This window comes from Otolemur garnettii, unplaced genomic scaffold (assembly GCF_000181295.1).
Source record: "Otolemur garnettii isolate 467f Iridium unplaced genomic scaffold, OtoGar3 scaffold00209, whole genome shotgun sequence".
In the NCBI taxonomy this organism is placed as follows: domain Eukaryota; kingdom Metazoa; phylum Chordata; class Mammalia; order Primates; family Galagidae; genus Otolemur; species Otolemur garnettii.
The window spans coordinates 704,205-723,372 of record NW_003852604.1 but is presented as its reverse complement, the minus strand read 5'-3'; the positions used below and the strand labels follow the sequence as shown (position 1 = coordinate 723,372).

Genomic DNA, 19,168 nt, shown 5'->3' with positions numbered 1-19,168 from the left:
TCCCAAGTAGCTGGGACCACAGGCGCCCACCACAGCACCTGGCCACTTTTTGGTTGCAGCCATCATTGTTGTTTGGTCGGCCTGGGCTGGGGATTCGAACCCGCCACCTTAGGTGTATGTGGCTGGCGCCTTGGCCACTTGAGCCACAGGCACCGAGCCGAGACTTGAACTCCTTAATGAGATATAAATACACCAAAGATAAGAAAAAAAAATGTTGTATAGCAGTTTTGTCTATCACCAAGATCTATTTAAGTTCAGCCATTCACTAAAAAAAATTTTAACTAAGTATACCTCAGGCTTTTTAGAAAGTAAGTATCAATTAAGTATTTGAGTCTCTTGATGTGTCAGTACACAATCAGGAGACCAAAAAAAGAAAAAAAAACAGCTTTGCTCTCACTGTTCTATGCTACCTTCAAATAAAGTTCCCTATGGAAGCTTCTTCCTCTGTGAGTTCTTTGGTTCAGAAAAGATATCCCCTACCTTGGCAGGGTTTGAGGGTAGAATATAACCAAGAAGAAAGAATCCCTGCACAGCCCCACCTCAAAGCCTAGGTTCCTGAGAGGGGAGGGAGAGAAACTGAAAACCAGTCATCCAGGTCAGAGCCCCTCCCTAGTACTTAGCTGTCGCTTCTATTTCCGCCTGTGGAAGAAGAGAAAGGGTGACTCACTTGACTCCTACAGCCTGGGAAGATAATTAGAAGGGAAAAAGAAATTAAATCTCTAGAATATTAAGGTACCCATGATTTTAAAAGTCTTATTTCCAGAAATGGCCATAGAGGCTACTAAAAGAAATAAGCGAAAGTACCCTTCATCTCTGAGATAAACTAAAGTGAGTAAGGAGAAGGTATCAGCCCTTCCTTAGGCTCATTTGTCAATCTTTCTAACCCCATTCTTTTTTCAGTTTCATTTTTAAGCAAAGCAGCTCAACAAAGTTTCCTGGGTATCCTCTCAACCCACCCTTGGATGATGATGCAGTTTACTCCTACAATTTTCTTGATATCAACTCAGTGAAATGTGTAATCTAGACTGAGTTCCAATACCTGTTGACAAAATAAAGTCTGCCCCCACAGTGGCACAATCTAGAAATGATGCAAATAACTCAACATCATGGGCAGTATTTGCTTCTAGATTTACAGACTTATTCTTCCTATCTTAATATTCCAGCTGAGGGAACATCCCACCGAGAAGCATGTGTAAGCAGCCTACTCCTCCCATATTCCAAATTCTGCTTGGCTTGAGGAAAGGTTTTCCATTGCTATAGTACTTTGCCAAATTCCTAGGTGACCACCCCAAGTGGCCTGTCTGAATCTGTTGCCTTTGATGAAGAAGACAAGGTAGAGCTTAGAAGGGGAGTTGTTGAGGCTCGTTCACAGACTATGCAATAATCAAGAAGTTTAGGGAGTGGCCATAGCTCAGAAGGCTGGCTGACTCATTGACACAACTCCCAGACCTATACCATCCTAGGCAAAACAGGTTCTTCTGCCCACCCATTCAACACTCCTGTTTTCAAAGAAAAATAAAATTGGGAGAGTGGAGTCCAATATTCACACTCCTGAAACCTTATTTCCTAGCACTCTCTAGCATATTCTATTATAAAAAAAATACTTAAGTTCCTGGAAAGAAAAACAAAGTAGGACTCCCAAAGCCTTGGATTTCAATCCTGGACTCAATTAATGCTTTACTACACAGTCTTAGCTAACCCACAAGAAACTCTCCAAGCTTGTTATTTCAGCTACATAATACAAATATGAGAATGATAGAGAATATCTGAAAAGCTTCTGGAATTCTTTGGAAGCCAGCTGGATTAATACTGAGCAGTCACTGGATGGAAGACACAGAAACATTATTAACATTGCCATCACCATCAATTATCATTCCAGCACCACCTTCATCCTTAATTCTACTTCCCCTGAAGTATCAGGGATTCAAGGACAATTAAAACAGAGGCACTGGGGCGGTGCCTATGACTCAGTGAGTAGGGCGCTGGCCCCATATACCGAGGGTGGCAGGGTCAAACCCAGTCCCAGCCAAACTGTAACAAAAAATAGCCAGGTATTGTGCCGGGCACCTATAGTCCCAGCGCCTCGGGAAGCTGAGGCAAGAGAATCGCCTAAGCCCAAGAGCTGAAGGTTGCTGTGAGCTGTGACGCCATGGCAGTCCACCAAGGGTGACAAAGTGAGACGCTTGTCTCTAAACAAACAAACAAAAAGGGCAGTAGCTGTGGCTCAAAAGGGCAGGGCGCCAGCACCATATGCTGGAGGTGGCAGGTTCAAACCCAGCCTGGCCAGAAACTGTGAAAACAAAAACAAAACAAACAAAAAAACAGAGGTACTGGGCAGCACCTGTGGCTCAGTGGGTAGGGTGCCAGCCCCATACACCAAGGGTGGTCGGTTCAAACCCAGCCCCGGCCAAACTGCGACAACAACAACAACAAATAGCTGGGTGTTGTGGTGGGCACCTGTAGTCCAGCCACTCGGGAGGATGAGGCAAGAGAATCACCTAAGCCCAGGAGTTAGAGGTTGCTGTGAGCTGTGATGCCATAGCACTCTACCAAGGGTGATAAAGTGAGACTCTGTCTCTAGGAAAAAAAAAAAAAAACAAAAACACAGAGGTACTAAGCTCCTAAATAGGTCTATGCATTCCACCCATGCCTAATATATCACTTGTGCATATGACTAGTGTTCCAGGTAGCTGAGAGAAGACTGGAATGAATGTTCCACTTCCTGCCCCGGAGGTTCTCACTTTAGGACTGCTTTCCTCAAGATTCCACAGGAAAACAATTTCTCCCTGTATAGGTAAGTTTCTCTTTAAAACATCTGATTGGGGGCAGTGCCTGTGGCTCAGTAGGTAGGGCACCGGCCCCATAAACCAAGGGTGGCAGGTTTGAACCCACCACAACAAAAAAAATAGCTGGGCGTTCTGGCAGGGGCCTGTAATCCCAGCTACCCAGAGGCTAAGGCAAGAGAATCACTTAAGCCCAGGAGTTGGGGTGGTGCCTGTGGCTCAAGGAGTAGGGCGCCAGCCCCATAAGCTAGAGGTGGTGGGTTCAATCCCAGCCCTGGCCAGAAACTGCAAAAAAAAACAAAGCCCAGGAGTTGGAGGTTGCTGTGAGCTGTGACGCCACAGCACTCTACTGAGGGCAATAAAGTGAGAATCTGTCTCTAAAACAAAAGAACAAAAAACACTTGATTCGGGGTACCTCTGTAACTCAGACTTTCAAGCAGGTGACTGTTAGATGCAAGACCTGGACACTTACTCCAGGATAAGAAAACAAGTGGGAAGGAAAAGGAACAACCACTACTCCATTAATCCCACTCAAATCAGGTGCTGGCACCTGTACAGTTGAGGTGGAGACCAGATGGAGGGCCACTGAGGCTGCCTACCTTTTTCTGGAAGACGCCAGAGGCAAAAACTGAAAGGAAGCAAGCTGTATCATGGATGGGAGCCTGCAAAGTTCATCATGGATTTCTGGACAACTCTCTTATGTCCCCCTTTAGAACATAACCTGAAGCAGAGATCCTCACCCTCTATCCCCGGCTTTAGAAAAAGACAAAATGGGCTTGGCGCCTGTGGCTCAAGTGGCTAAGGCACCAGCCACATACACCCAAGGTGGTGGGTTCAAATCCAACCTGGGCCTGCCAAACAACAATGACGGCTGCAACCAAAAAATAGCTGGGCGTTGTGGGGGGCGCCTGTGGTCCCAGCTACTTGGGAGGCAGAGGCAGAAGACTCGCTTGAGCCCAAGAGTTGGAGGTTGCTGTAAGCTGAGATGCCATGGCATTCTACCCAGGGGGACAGCTTGAGGCTCCTGTCTCAAAAAAAAAAAAAGAAAAAGAAAAAGAAAAAGACAAAATGAAACGCTGAGGGACTTGACTAATTCACAGCTAGAGAAGACTTTATTTTTTTTTGAGACAGAGTCCCACTGTGTCACCTCAGTAGAGTGCCATGGTGTCACAGCTTACAGCAACCTCAAACTCTTGGGCTTAAACAATTCTCTTGCCTCAACCTCCCAAGAAGCTGGGACTACAGGCACCTGCCACAACACCCACTATTTTTTTGTTGCAGTGGTCATTGGTGCGGTCTTTCTTTTTTTTCCAGCAGGCTTGGGCTGGGTTCGAACCCACCAGCCCCAGTATATGTAGCCAACTCCCTAACCACTGAGCTACAGGCCCTGAGCCAGAGACTTTAGATAAGACACAATTTAGTCAAACAATGTTGCCAAGAGATCTAAGTAGGTCTCAGAGGATCCTAGAGAGGCCAACGGGAGAGACTAAGTGGCTGGACCTCTACACGCCAATCTCATTGAACCAGTGTGGCCCTACTTTTTGTTCTTGATATGTAAGATTTCATTTGAAAAAGGACCATGTGGCTCAGCGCCTATAGCTCAACCGGCTAAGGCGCCAGCCACGTACACCTAAGGTGGCAGGTTCGAATCCCCAGCCCAGACCCGCCAAACAACAATGACGGCTGCAACCAAAAAACAGCTGGGCGTTGTGGCGGGCGCCTATAGTCCCAGCTACTTGGGAGGCGGAGGCAGGAGACTCGCTTGATCCCAGGAGTTGGAGGTTGCTGTGAGCTGTAATGCCATGGAACTCTACCCAGGGGGACAGCTTGAGGCTCTGTCTCAAAAAAAAAAAAAAAGAAAAAGGATCATGTTGCTGAAGTAAACTGTTCTAGGTCAACTACAATATAGACGGGAAGAAAGGTCCACAAAGGTTAACAGACTTCACCACAATTAGTCTCCTGATCCCCAAAGAGTGCTTATCCCACTTGCTAAGACTGCCCTCTTGCCAGACCCAAAAGGTGACTAAATTATCACATATGAGGATCCAGGTAATTATCTTTAAATGTAAAGTCTAGTACCTAACTGGGCCGGGTAAGGATTATTTTAGAGCTAACACTCTTTCCTCTCAAATAGTGAAAAGACACAGAACCCCTACTCTTGCTTAGTTTTAGTACTAGACAAATTCAGTGAATGAGAGAAATTAAGGTTCTGGGAGAAAGGCCTCAATTGTCCTATTCAAGCTTCTCTGGGGCAGAAGATCATTATTTCTTACGTGACCAAACTCAACTGGTAATTTCTGTGTATATAGCTTTCCCTACTTGACAAAGAAACTCGGAGGTTACAGTCTTCCTGATTAATTGAAGCCTACATCCCTGCACTAAATATGTCTGTCAGCTGAAAGAAACTCTTCCTCCTACTCCCAGTCTTCTAGGTCCCAAAGTAATTGTTACCTGGACCTTATACTGACCAAAGAACAGCCAGCTGTAGCCTGGTGAAGAGAACAGGACAATAACAGAGCAGTTACGGTTTAAGGTCCCACACAGAAGCTGGTTCTAAGAAAACCTTCCTATTGGCTCGCACCCGTAGCACAGCAGTTACAGTGCCAGACACATACACCAAAGTTGGCGGGTTTGAACCCAGCCCAGGCCAGCTAAAACAACAATGACAACAGCAACAAAAAATAGCTGGGCGCTGTGGCAGACGCCTGTAGTCCCAACTACTTGGGAGGCTGAGGCAAGAGAATTGCTTAAGCCCAAGAGTTTGAGTTTACTATGAGTGGTGATGCCACGGCACTCTACCGAGGGCAACTCTGTCTCAAAAAAAGAAAAGAAAACCTTCCTCTTACCTCTCCATTTGAAACCATGGACCCTTTTTTAGGTTGCATATGGTTTTAAAGAGGGAGTTCTCCAAGAAATTGAACCTCAAAAGGGTAGAATCCATGAGACAAGTTTTTGGCAACAGTGGTGCCTCCACACAGATAAATGTTTACAGAGGCAACACTACTGTCAGATGGAGGTGGGAGTTCCAGAGAGGTACCAAGAGCTAATTGACAGGTGCTATGCCTTTAAAAGTGAATAGGGAAGACCCTAGGGGGGGAAGGTACACCCAGAAATTTGCCATGTGGAAAGTAATGACGGGGGTGAGAGAGGGTGTGACTTAGGGCTCTTCTAACTTAGAGGAAATCATTCCAAAGAGTTAATATTGTCCTCCATAATCTTTTTTTCCTTTTTCCTGAGGTTGAGAGACCATGAAATAAGGAGGGCCCCTACTTTACTGGCACAGGGGAATGAGAAAGTAGGTTAAATAGCTTCAACTATCAGTTGAGAAAAATGCCTATGTCAGGACAACTCTTTGTGGGCAAACTGGTATAACCAGCCAAGCACTTCAGTGGTTCCAGATTAGCAAATTAAGAACCAGGATTTTGCTTGCCTTTTCTCAAGAACAGATAGGTTGAAAGAGAATCTCCTGAATTTCCTAGCTCTCCAAAGGTTTTGCCTCTTGACAGCAAATATATCCTCCTGAACTAAACAGGTCTAAAGGTGTCAAGTTGGTCTCATACATACCCCTCCTGACCCAGCACTACAACTGCTATAAGGCTATTAAGATACATGTAAGTGTCCCTTGGTTCAATGTTGATTGTACTTACTAGGCATATTAGTAGAAATCAAAACAAGTTCTGAAACTGAAGATTCACCCCTCATTATTGGTAGTCCATGCATGAAGGACAGAACACTGAACATGCTGAATTTAAGTAAGAGAAAAAGATTATGAAGAAAAGAGAAGTCAGGTATAGAAGAGGAGGGCTGTCTCTAGATCCTTGAGGGATTTAGTAAGGTGTTTTCAGGATGCAGCAGCACTGGGAGCCAAAAAAATCTATGACTTCTGTATTTGAGAGGAAGAGGCAGGAAGTCAGATAATGCTAGTATTTTAGATCATCATTTTTTCCTTATCTAAAAACTAGATAGAATGTATCAGTAACACTTTACTGACTCTCTTGGCAAAGTGACCCATTTTTTTCAGATTTTCATTTGGTATCTGAAGCTCAATTTTGAGGGTTTTTCTTCCTTCCTATCTCAGATTTAATTTCTATCCAACTGCCCCCCCTCAACAATTCCTGCTTCAACAAACCCAAACTGCCCTTATTCTCACTACTTCATCTTATTCCTCTTTCCAGCAACCTCATATTGCCCTGAATAGCACCTCAAAATTAGGTTTGAGACTTCACTAAACCATGACAAAGTGAACTTCCCAGATGATCTAACATGTCGCAATGAATGAATCCAAGAGCTGCAACTAGAATGCTAAATCAATGACTCAACAGTGTAAGGCTCAGAAGGCTTGTGCATGTTAAATTTATACACAGGTAACAACAAAGATGCTTGCCAGATGGTCAACAGCAGCTAAAAAACTGGGGGAAAATGTAGGGTAAATCGCTTCTCCAATAACAAGTAAATGAAGAACAAAATGTGAAGACCCTAAGTGGGAATGACACAGATTCTAGATCCTAAGTGAGAAATCTTTCAATACCAACTGCTTTCCTCAACAGAACCAAGGAATGGGAGAATCAGTATCATTCCCTTCAATAGGAACAAATGTAAAGGGACTCCTCCAGAACTCTCTTCCCAAATAAAACTCATGCTTTCCCAGTGGTCTTTGCTTCCCCAGGCTTCAGCTATTAGTCATATAGAGAAAACCACCTGAGTAACACTAAAAACGAAAATTGTATATCCAATAAATCAATTCTGAAATTCTCCAGTACTGATTCCACAATCTCAAATCTAAGTTTCAGATATCTAGGGAAAAGCCATTACCTTTGAAAAGCCTGTAGTCTGGTCTACTCTAGTTTTCTTTATCACCTAGAATTGATTGCTCAAGTTGCTTCAAGGCTCTCTGGTGGTTTCCTCCCACTTCCTTCCTAGTTTAAGATCATCTAAATGATGGAGCTGGGTAGGAAAATAAGAAGACATCTATGATTCCAAAGAGGATGCCTGGCACTGTAGCTCACCCCTGTAATCCTAGCACTCTTAGATTGCCTGAGCTCAGGAGTTTGAGACCAGTCTGAGCCAGAGCGAGAACCCATCTCTAAAATAGCCGAGCGAGCATTGTGGTGGAAGCCTATAGTCCCAGCTACCTAGGAGGCTGAGGCAAGAGAATCGCCTGAGCCGAAGTGTCTGAGGTTGCTGTGAGCCTGAGCCGAAGTGTCTGAGGTTGCTGTGAGCTATGAGGCCATGGCACTCTACCCAGGGGGGACAAAGTGATACTTTGACTCAAAAAAAAAATGGGAGAATGGAGAAGGTAGAAGATTCAGTGGAGTAAAATTTCAAACATGGCTGTATGTTCACACTTTTTGCACACTTTTCTTACACATCTCTAGGATTTGGAATTACCCATATCACATACCAAACACTCAAGAGAAAGTAAACCTCCCTCACCACCCATGGAACCCCCTCCCCCCAACCACTTTTAGGAGAAAACTCACGTAAAGGCAAAGAAGAGTGTTGTAGCTCCCACTAAGAAGATGGCGGCTGCTGAAACTGGGACATACTTGCTGGGTTTGAATCTCTTTCCAGACTCTGCGGGCATGTTGGAGCTCTAATGGGAGATCTGCCCTGCCGCATAGCCCAGGCCCACACAGCGGCAGAACAGGCAAGAAAATGGGATGAGGGAAACAGAGAGTGCAGAAGGAAACCAGGGGAAAAAAAATTTTAAATTATCACCCTTCCCCCTCCCAAATAAAACCAAAAATCAAAAGATTTCAAACTAAGGAAAGCACATGGGAGGGGGAAAGGTGATTCTAAATGATGAGTAACTGCCTCCCTAGAACAAGGCAGAAGGGAAGATTAAGGAACACAACTCGTACAGTTTAAAAACTGGAGACAAAGAGTGGGCTGTACACTTGCAAACGGCTGCAGGTGGAGAACACAGACAGTCAGACAGCTCAAGATACAGCTCATGTGGAGGCACGTGTTCAAAAGGAAAGGAGAGACTATCAGTACAGGGTAGAAAACTTTGGGCACAGAAAAAATCCTTCAGAGATACTGTAGTACCTCCACGACTACCACGCTTCCACAAAATGTGAGCTGCACCTAAAAAGAGGTGTGCCTTTTGTTTCTATTTTAATCCAAGAAGGAACCTGGGGTCCCTTCCAGCTTTAAAGAGAAGTTGTTTTTTACTGCAGTCTTGTCTCTTTTTGGCAGTCTTCTCAATGCCACCACTCCCACACCTTGACTTCACGAGGGCTAGTACTCTGACAGTAGTGGTTTAATTTATTTCTCTCTTGATGGCTAAAGCTGGACAACAGCTGTTACAAGGTTGACTTGTAAATTCCTTTCTTTGATGGGGGAGGGAAAACAGAGAGAGAGCAAGCTTGTCTGTCTTCAATCTCTTCTGGTTATTCCCAAGCCCTTTGAGGGCTCTGTTTCGTGCAAAACTAAAGGGAAACTTAAAATCCTTGAAGCCATGTTCTTCCCAATAAGCAGAATAAGATGAAGAAAGCAATTCCACCTGATGATACTTGGAAAGATTACTGAAAATGAAAGAAAAGTGCCAAAGATGTCCCTGTTTCCAGGTTACTCAATGTCTCCGATCTTTCCTCTTCAATCTTAGACTTCCCGGAAGTAGAGTTCAACTGGGTTATGGTACCTCACCTAGAGAAAAACAAGTATGTTTATTAGAGAAACTCTTTCACGGCATTTTTTAAGAACACAAAGGCTAAAAATCCCAGTCTGCTCTGTTACAAAAGGCCTTTTGAAAGAAGATTATTTTCCACTTCACTTATATGTATGTGGGAAAAGACCCTGAATTGGGAGAGAAAATGGAATACTGAATCCTTCTCTCTTCAAACTGCTATTCAAGTTGGAAGGAAAAGAACAAGACTTTACCTGGCCTAAGGCTATCAAAGGACAAGCTCTTGTAAGGGAACCATCCCACCTGACACAATGGGCAGTAACAAATACCAAGAATATCAAAATGTAAAAACAAATAAGGGCAAAGCAGAGAAGGGCAGACCTAAACAGAGATTTCGCTTTCTTTTTTTTTTTTTTTTTTTGAGACAGAGTCTCATTCTGTCACCCTTGGTAGAGTGCTATGGCATCCTAGCTCACAGCAACCTCCAGCTCTTGGGCTCAAGTGATCCTCTTGCCTCTATTTTTAGTAGAGACGGGGTCTCGATTTTGCTCAGGTTGGTCTCAAACTCATGAGCTCAAGCAATCCACTCACCGCAGCCTCCCAGAGTGCTAGGATTACAGGCATGAGCCATCCCACCCAGCCCTGAGAGGTTTCCCTTTGGATAAAGAGAATATGTATTGCTACAATGAAGAAAAACATTTACCTCAAAATTAGGACATCAAGTCTCATTTCCTTTTGTGTACCTCTCTCTCTCTCTCTCTCTCTCTCTCACCTCTCTATGCTTTTCAGTTAATAATCCTGAAGAGGCAGAAGCTGAATGTTTGGTTTTCCAGAAGCACTCATTTAAGAACCTGGATGAGGGGCTGGGTGCAGTAGCTCATGTCTGTAATCCTAGCACTAGACAGGTGGATTGCTTGAGCTCAGGAGTTTAAGACCAGCCTGAGCAAGAGTGAGACCTGGTCTCTAAAAATAGCTGGGTGTTGTGGCAGGCACCTATAGTCCCAGCTGCTTAGGAAGCTGAGGCAAGAGAATCACTTGAGCCCAAGAGTTTGAGGTTGCTGTGAGCTATGACGCCATAGCACACTAATGAAGGCAACAAAGTGAGACCTTGTCTAAAAAAAAGGAAGAAAGAAAGAAAACCTGGATGAGAAATGTTTTTGCCTAAAAAGGCAAGATATTCTCTTTGAGAAACTGAGTCTATCATATTGGTTGCTCCTCTTCTTCCAAACTCAACAGTTTTTTACTCCTACATTGGCCTATTAGGAAATAAACTAAGCCCCATTTTCCCTAATATGATTAAGAGTAACAATTATTGCTGTTGATGACAGCAGCAAAATAACACCAGTACCTTGGACTTTACAGAATGCTTTTCATCTATTGATATCAAAGCACTTTACTCACATTATGTGGTGACACAGTCCCTTATCCCACTCTGCAAAATTGAAGGCTACAGAGTGCCTAAGGCCATCCACTGAATCACTTGAGCAGCCAGGTCGAGAAACCAAGAGCTAAGCCTCTTTGCTGACACAAAACTCTTTCTACCTCCAGTATGCTACCAGCTCAATGATAACTTGGCATCTACAAAAATTTTACTTAAGTTATAATTTACAGAGAAAGTAATTTTATTTGCCCCTAAAGCAGTCTAGTATTTTTTTTTAATTAAAAAAATTTTTTTTGAGATAGGAGTTTTTCTGAGACTTTGTCGCCCACGGTAGAGTGATGTGGCGTCACAGCTCACAGCAACCTCCAGCTCTTGGGCTAAGGCGGTTCTCTTGCCTCAGCCTCTCGAGTTGCTGGGACTATAGGCACCTGCCACAATGCCCGGACATTTTTGTTGCAATTGCCACTGCTGTTTTAACTGGCCAGGGCCAGGTTCAAACCAGTCACCCATGGTATATGGGGCCTGCGCCCTAACCACTAAGCCACAGGTGCTGCCTGAGACAGGGTCTTGATATATTTCCTAGGCTGATCTGGAACTGCTGGGCTCAATCAATCCTCCCATCTCAACCTCCCAAGTAGCTGGGACTACTGGCACACACCTGCACACTTGGCATAGTCTAATATTTTTTAATACCACAAGCAGAGATTAAAAATATCAGAGGATTCAGATAGTGAAATACAAAAGTGCCCTGCAATTTATCACTTCCTCTCTTAACTGTGGCATAGAAGGCAAAGGTACTGCCTTCAAGATTCATCAATTGTCTTTAAAAATAGGATTCAGAGGATCAAATAGCAGTATTACAGGATGTCCCAAAAGTTATCCTTAAAGTCACCACATATAGGGAAACTGGGCAATTGTAGCTAAATGTACCTTTATTTACAAAATATACATTACAAAATTTTACAAAGAAGTGAGGTTTCCCTGTGTATGGGGACTTTAGGGTCAACTTTTTGGACATGCCAGAATACAGTGAGCACCCTGAGATTACAAGGAATTGTTACAGTCCTAAGAAAGATAAATCCTTTCTAGTCCCAGATTCTAGAATTATTAAACTCTTAGTTTCTTGTAAGTATCAAAGCCCAACCTTTTGAATTTAGGCCTAAGTAACTTTGTTAACAAGAAGCAAATTCTTAGTTTGTAGACAATACACATGATCAAGCAAACTTTCCCTCAAAACCTCACAGATTAGAAAAGATTGAAAATTACATTACTTAAATTTTATCGCTAGCAGGATACTGAATATTACTTCAGATTCTATTCTCTACAGAATAAAAAGTCACAATACTTTTTAGTCACAGACTAATACTGCCATAGTAATGCAAAGTCATGAAAGACCATATAATTTTGGGAGTACAATGGTGGGATATAAAAAGTATCAACATCTGAGATGTTTGTGGGATATACAGTAGAAGGGACAAGAATAAAACCTAGGAAATTATTGGCCAGACATAGAGACAAACCAAGTCTTAGCAGAAGGATGCTTTGCAAATAATAAAATGACACTGGAAGAATGAGTGTGGTTCATCAGAGTCACAGTCTGGATCCATACCAGTATCAGCAAAGTATACATCAATGGGTATGACACATTCAGACACAGAGTAAACCCTGGAATGAAAATATGTACATACAAAACAAACAAAATACACAGTATGTGGTTTGAAAGCTTTAATAAGGTTTCAAGCAGGTACTTCCTTAAAAGAGTGAATAGGTATGAGCAGTACACTGACACAAGTACAGTTCACTGAAATAAGGCGGTATAATAGTACAATATAGTAAAACTGAATACACAGTAATAGGGATGCCATGGAATAATCCACAAACCAAAATATGGAAAGAGCCAAACAGAAGTTTAATTACGGGTGAGGCAGCAAAGTATACGGTGATAAAATTCTTGTAAACATTAGGTGGGTTTTATAGAATGGGTCATAATGAGCATTCTGAAGAGATTTCACACAGGACAGAGGGATGAGATAAAAGGATAGCGATGCAAATGTAACAGCACCATAGACACGACGGGATTAAACAGGAAGTGCTGAATTAGAGGCAGAAAAAAAATGATCTAGACTCGTCTAGAGTATAACATACATGTATGTGATCCTACAACTGCCTTTATAACTTTTAAGTCACTTTCTTACTTCTCATTTCAGTATCTTCATTTGACAAAATGGGTAAAACACTTTCCACTTCCCTGCTCCACGAAGAAATTCCTATAGGTAAATTATTGGCAAACACATTCGCTCTCCACTTGTAAAAAGTACAAAGTACTAAAAGCCCAGAACACCCGGCTGCTGGGAGTAAGGGAAGGAAGCGGACAGGGAGGAGAGAACAGTTAATAGGATGAGGCTTGAGCCAAAGTAAGTACCAGGAGATTGGGGGCCAGGGACCCGAACAGCAGAGCTACGGTAAAAAGGGAACGGCACCCAGTCCCCACCAGGGAGCTGGGGCAAGGAGAATCACCCTACGGGGCAGAGCTGACGATCGCTGAGACCCAGCAGACGGAATCCATAACGGCAAGGCCCACGAGGGCTGAGGGAGAGGACTTCGGGGGACTGCAGAGGCAGGGGGCGCAGGTCTGGGGGCGGAAGAAGGGACAGCTGGACGCCAGGCACAGGGGTCTCAAGCTCGCCGGCCCAGTACTAACCCGCTCCCAGCCCCGCCGGCCATGGAACCCCGGCCTCTACTAGATGTCCGTTTCCGCGGCCCACGGGTCTTGCCACAGTTGGATGACCCGGCCCGAAGGAAGGATGGGGCCTTAACCCCCTCCCCCTGGCCGGTCCCCCTTCCCTAGAGGTCACTCTCCCCTCCCACCTCATTGGTCTGGTACTTCCGGTTCCGCAGGGGCTGGTGTCCTCGGTACTCACCCCCGACGCGGTGCCCGTCACCGCCGCCGCCGTCGTTGTCACCGCCGCCTCCCGGCAGTGCCGTCCGGCCTCTGAGAGGCAGCGCGCGGCCCCCGCACGCTCCACGCCCGCCTCGCTCCCGCGCGCTCCCGCCCGGCGACGCTCGTCTTGGAGCCGGCGCGCGGCCGTTGCCCTCAGTGCCGGGTCTTAAGCCCTCCCAGCGTTCCCATTGGCTCCCTAGCTCGGACGCGCGCGACGTCTCACGCGGGGCACGTTTCTCTCATTCATGCGGCTTGCGCCGCCCCGCCCTCCTCCGCTCACTCTCCCATTCACCCATAGCCCCCACCACCACGCCGCTCTGGAGCGTGCGCGCGAACTACGGCGACCGCAGCGACCTCATGCTCTGATTGGCTTCAGGAGCACAGCGGCGCACGAACGCGAGAAAACGAGAGCGCGCGCGCAAGGCCGTCGGGTTCCGGCGACGACTGGGGGCGGATTGGCCTATTGCGCGGGAGTCAGTATGGAGAAAACAGCCGAGCCTGTCTGCCTTTTTCTACGTCTTATCTTTTATGCCTACTGTATTCAATAAAAAACACTGAGAAATACAAAAAGTTATGTGTGTGTACTGGAAGTACTCAAAACCAATTAGCTACTCTCACGAATTCAGGAACCCCCTCTAGGTAAGTATGGTACGGTCCAGAAGGGCTTCTGGTTTAACCAATTAGGGATGGTCTTAGCCGTCGGCCTGCTCCAGCCCCTTCACGCACTGGCCAACCGTCAGGTGACCAAATAGGCCTCGCCCGCCCCTATTTTTTAAACGGCGAAAACTTTATTTAAAACATCTTGCTAGAGAGGTGTTCGGTCCGGCGAATTCTCTGGTACCAGGATGGTTAATGGAGGGAAGAAGTTCCTGCCAAGAGCCGGGGAAGAAGACAAGGCGAGCCGACGCGAGCCTTGGAGCCGTAGTGAGTGCGCGCCATCTACGGCGGTGACAGCCCCTGGGAGCTAGAGCCAGCTCTTGGCTTCGCTTGGTTCCGTTCGTTTTCCACTGCAACACCGGCGATGGTCGGCCGCCTGCCTAACCTCACGCAATCCGAGAATTCGTGCTGGGAGGACAGGGTTCTCTAGAATAGCTCCTGCCCCTTGCGAGCAGCCAGCCAGCTCTTCGTAGATCATAACGCTACACTTTGCCCTAATTTAAGCTCAAGATAGCTCTGAACCCAATAGCTACGCCACGTGTTCTCGTCAGCTCAGGCCATTTCTCTTTGAAAGCACCTCTGGCTGTTATATAATGGTCCTACAAAAAAGTGTGTGTATAGCCAATTCTCTGAAGCTAGTGTTTCTCACCTATGAAGTATGATTCTAAATCCTGCCTCTGTTCTCAGGTTTGGTCTCAAATGTTGCTAGCTTAACTGTGGCTCTGGTACTTTGGCATTAGGTAGCAAGGTAAAAGAAGAAAAAGACCTATCTGCCTTCTGTTTTCTGTGGTTTAGTCTAGTTCTTGTTCTGACATAGCATATATTATCAGTTCTAATTCATTCTTGCTAAGGGCTTCTACACAGCATTTATTGGAATACACTCGAGACTTTTGTTGTTGTTTGTTTTTGAGACAGAGTCTCAATCTATTACCCTAGATAGAGTGCTGTGGCTTCATAGCTCACAGCAACCTCCAACTCCAGGACCCAAGCGATCCTCTCACCTCAGGTTTTCTATTTTTAGTAGAGATGGCGGTGGCGTAGGGATCTTGCTTTTGCTCAGGCTGGTTTCAAACTCGTGAGCTCAAGCAATACACCCGCTTCGGCCTCCCAGAGTGCTAGGATTATAGGCATGACCTTCTGCGCCCAGCCCAGAGTTCTTTCTAATTACTGCGTATATTTTTTAAATCTTTGGACCATTATGAAAAGTAAATTTAAGCTTTTATTCGAAATAAAACGTTTCCATCTCCATCCCAGCCTCCCCCCAAAATAAAAATACCTCTTTAACTTAAATATTTTTTACCTGTAAATCATGTGCCAAATTTCATTTTTCTGTTGTATGTTCTTCTTGGAGTTTGAGATTTATTCATTTCCTTCACAAATAAAGCATTTTGGTTTTCCTACTTTAAGCTAAAAAAATTCAGCTTTCCACCACCCAACCACATATACATAACTCCCCTGAGACACTACCTTGAGTTACCAAGCTCTTTATTAGCTAGATGAGGGCTAATGGTATAATCATCATCCCAAGGTTTAGAGAAAGGTTCCACTTTCTTGTCCAGTTTTTCTTGGGATGATGCAAGGTGATTCCTGAACAGGGTTTTTACTAGAACATAGGTTTAAACTGCTAGCCACTTCTGAAATGTATCCAGAATATCTACACTAACAAGGGGATATCCCTACTACCAAACTTCAAATTATGTCAAATAAAACTTTATAAGTATTTCTAGTGTAGTTTACCTGTACTTGTTCAAACCCTCTTCATTTGCATTCTCGTGTGTATAGATGGCAAACCGGAGTTGTTTTTTAGTTCAACTCACTAGTAAATAAACAGGCAATCACCCTTGGGTTTAGAAGGCATCAGAGAAAAGGTCCTGTCTTCAGCACCGAAACTGCCAATAACCTTTTTATGTTTAAATACTGTTGTTTGCAACTATCCTTAAGAAATGTCTCTGCTGATGGGCGGCACTTGTGGCTCTGAGTAGGGCACTGGCCCCATATACCCAGGGTGGTGGGTTCAAACCCGGCCCCCAGCATTGTGGTGGGTGCCTGTGGTCCCAGCTACTCAGGAAGCTGAGGCAAGAGAATCGCCTAAGCCCAGGAGTTGGAGGTTGCTGTGAGCTGTGACACCACAGCACTACCAAGGGCAATAAAGTGAGACTCTGTCTCTAAAAAAAAAAGAAGAAAAATATCTCTGCTAACTGGGCAAGGTGGCTCACCTCTATAATCCTAGCACTCTGCAAGGCAGAGGCAAGTAGATCACCTGAGCAAAAGTGAGACCCCGTCTCTACTAAAAATAGGAAAACAAGCCAAGTGTTGTGGCAGACACCTGTAGTCCTAGCCACTCAGGAGACTGAGATAAGAAGATCGCGTGAGCCCAAGACTTTGAAGTTGCTGTGAGCTATGACACCACAGTACACTTACGTTAAAGGACATCCCTCCCCTTGTGTTTTGGGTCCCATCCCCTTACTTTTGTATTTCCTAATTTTTTTTTTGACATTTTATTTGAAAAATGAATAACAAAAATATTATCAAGAACACATAGATACCTATCATTAATTTCTCTCCCTCTGGCAGGGGCATCCAACTGTGGCCCATTGCTGCCTATAAATGCTTCTCTAAGAGTTTACTTGGGCCATACATTAAATATACAATGAAATGATGAACTAACAAAGGTCTGTACATAATCTTCATGACAATCTGCCACCGCAGATTAAGAATTCATAGCCAGCCTTGGGCCAGTGGTTCACATGGAGTCTGGTTGATAGTTATCATCCTTCCTAAAAAACCGAATAATCTGTGTGGTTCCTGTGGCTCAAGAAGTAGGGCGCCAGCCCCGTATACCAGAGGTGATGGGTTCAAACCCAGCCCTGGCCAAAAACTGCAAAAAACAAACAAAAAAAACCCTCAAGTAGCCCCTTCCTTCACACCTATTATGAACAGGTCTATGCAAACCTACTCTAAGGGTCAAAGAAGCTGACAAATCGGGTTTCTCAGAAAGGAAACATTTAATAGGTAGGGACTTAGGAACAGAAGCCATTTCTTGGGAGACTGTGAGATAGTGGCCATTTACCTGCCCTTCTCCACCCAGGACTTAAACATACCAAAAGGAAGGAATGTGTAGGATAACACAAGTGGACCATTGAGGGAAAGGTAAGAATGTTATATAAATCTGCTAAAGGGCAGATTTATGGACTAAGGGTTTTTTGACCTAGGGCAAGATTAAAATAGAAATTTTACAGAGATCACCAGAGTGGATTAGCATCCAAGATGGAGTTGCTACCCTCCAAACCATAGCACTAACCCCACCTCCTACCCATCCACACCCGTTATTAGCAAAGCATCTTAAAAGAGTTGTCTATAGTATCTCTTAAGTATATATATGTTTTTGTTTTTGAGACAGAGTCTCATTATGTCACCCTCGGTGGAGTGCTATGGCATCACAGCTCACAGCAACCTCAAACTCTTGGGCTTAAGTGATTCTCTTGCCTCAGCCTCCTGAGTAGCTGGGACTACAGGCTCTTCAGTCTATTTTTGTAAGGCTTTTTTTTTTAAATTGAGACAGTCTCAAGCTGTCACCTTGGGTAGAGAGCTGTGGCATCACAGCTCACAGCAACCTCTAACTCTTGGGCTTAAGATTCTCTTGCCTAAGCCTCCCAAGTAGCTGGGACTACAGGCGCCTGCCACAATGCCTGGCTATATTTTTTTTTGGGGGGGGGGGTTGTAGTTGTCATTGTTTGGCAGACCCAGGCTGGATTTGAACCCGCCAGCTCCAGTGTATGTGGCTGGCACCCAGCCCAGTGCTACTGCTTTAAATGCCCTCTACGGGCCAGTGGCTTTCAGCGCTTTCCCTAACCTTCCAGATTCATATTTCCACCTACCTACATTACTCAGTCTCCCAAAGTGCTAGGATTACTGGTGTGAGCCACCGCACCTGGCCTTACTTCTTCATGTAGATGACTAACAGCCCAAACATAACACTGCCTTGTCCCTTCTCTGAGTTTCTCCAGTCTGATATCCAACCTAGTTTCTCAAAAAAATAAAAAGGTGGCACCTGTGGCTCAGTGAGTAGGGAGCTGGCCCCATATACCGAGAGTGGCATGTTTGAACCCAACTCCGGCCAAACTGCAACAAAAAAATTGGCCAGACATTGTGGCAGGCACCTGTAGTCTCAACTGCTCAGGAGGCTGAGGCAAGAGAATCACTTAATCCAAGAGCTGGAGGTTGCTGTGAGCTGTGACAGTACAGCACTCTACCAAGGGCGATAAAGTGAGACTCTTTTATTATTTTTTTTTAGAGACAGAGTCTCACTGTGCCACCCTCACTAGTGCTGTGGCATCACACAGCTCACAGCCACCTCCAAGTCCTGGGCTTAGGCTATTCTCTTTCCTCAGCCTTCTGAGTAGCTGGGACTACAGGTGCCCACCACAACACCCGGCTATTTTTGTTGTTGTTGTTGGGGTTTGGCCGGGGCCGGGTTTGAACCCACAACCCTCGGTATATGGGGCTGATGTCCTACCCACTGAGCCACAGGCACCACCTGGGAGACTCTTTTAAAAAAAAAAAAAAAATCCAGGATCCACCACCTGCAGTAGAACTGCCACCTAGCTGCACATTTTCGTAAAAACCCTCACGGAGAAGACCATCACTCTTGAGGTTGAACCCTCGGATACGATAGAAAATGTGGGCTCGGGGCCTATAGCTCAACCGGCTAAGGCGCCAGCCACGTACACCTAAGGTGGCGGGTTCGAATCCCCAGCCCGGACCCGCCAAACAACAAT

General features: G+C 45.1%; 1 protein-coding gene across 1 annotated transcript in view; it reads right to left on the bottom strand.

Annotated features, from left to right (window-relative positions):
• ZDHHC5 (zinc finger DHHC-type containing 5) overlaps positions 1 to 14,001 on the bottom strand; it is a 33,194-nt gene extending 19,193 nt beyond the window's left edge. The window contains exons 1-2 of the mRNA XM_003801346.2: positions 13,714 to 14,001; positions 8,264 to 9,431 (exon numbers count right to left, since the gene is read on the bottom strand). Of these exons, the coding sequence (XP_003801394.1) occupies positions 8,264 to 8,367 (104 nt within the window). The 5' untranslated portion in view covers positions 8,368 to 9,431; positions 13,714 to 14,001. The remainder of the gene's footprint in view (positions 1 to 8,263; positions 9,432 to 13,713) is intronic.
• Between the last annotated feature and the right edge of the window lie 5,167 nt (positions 14,002 to 19,168).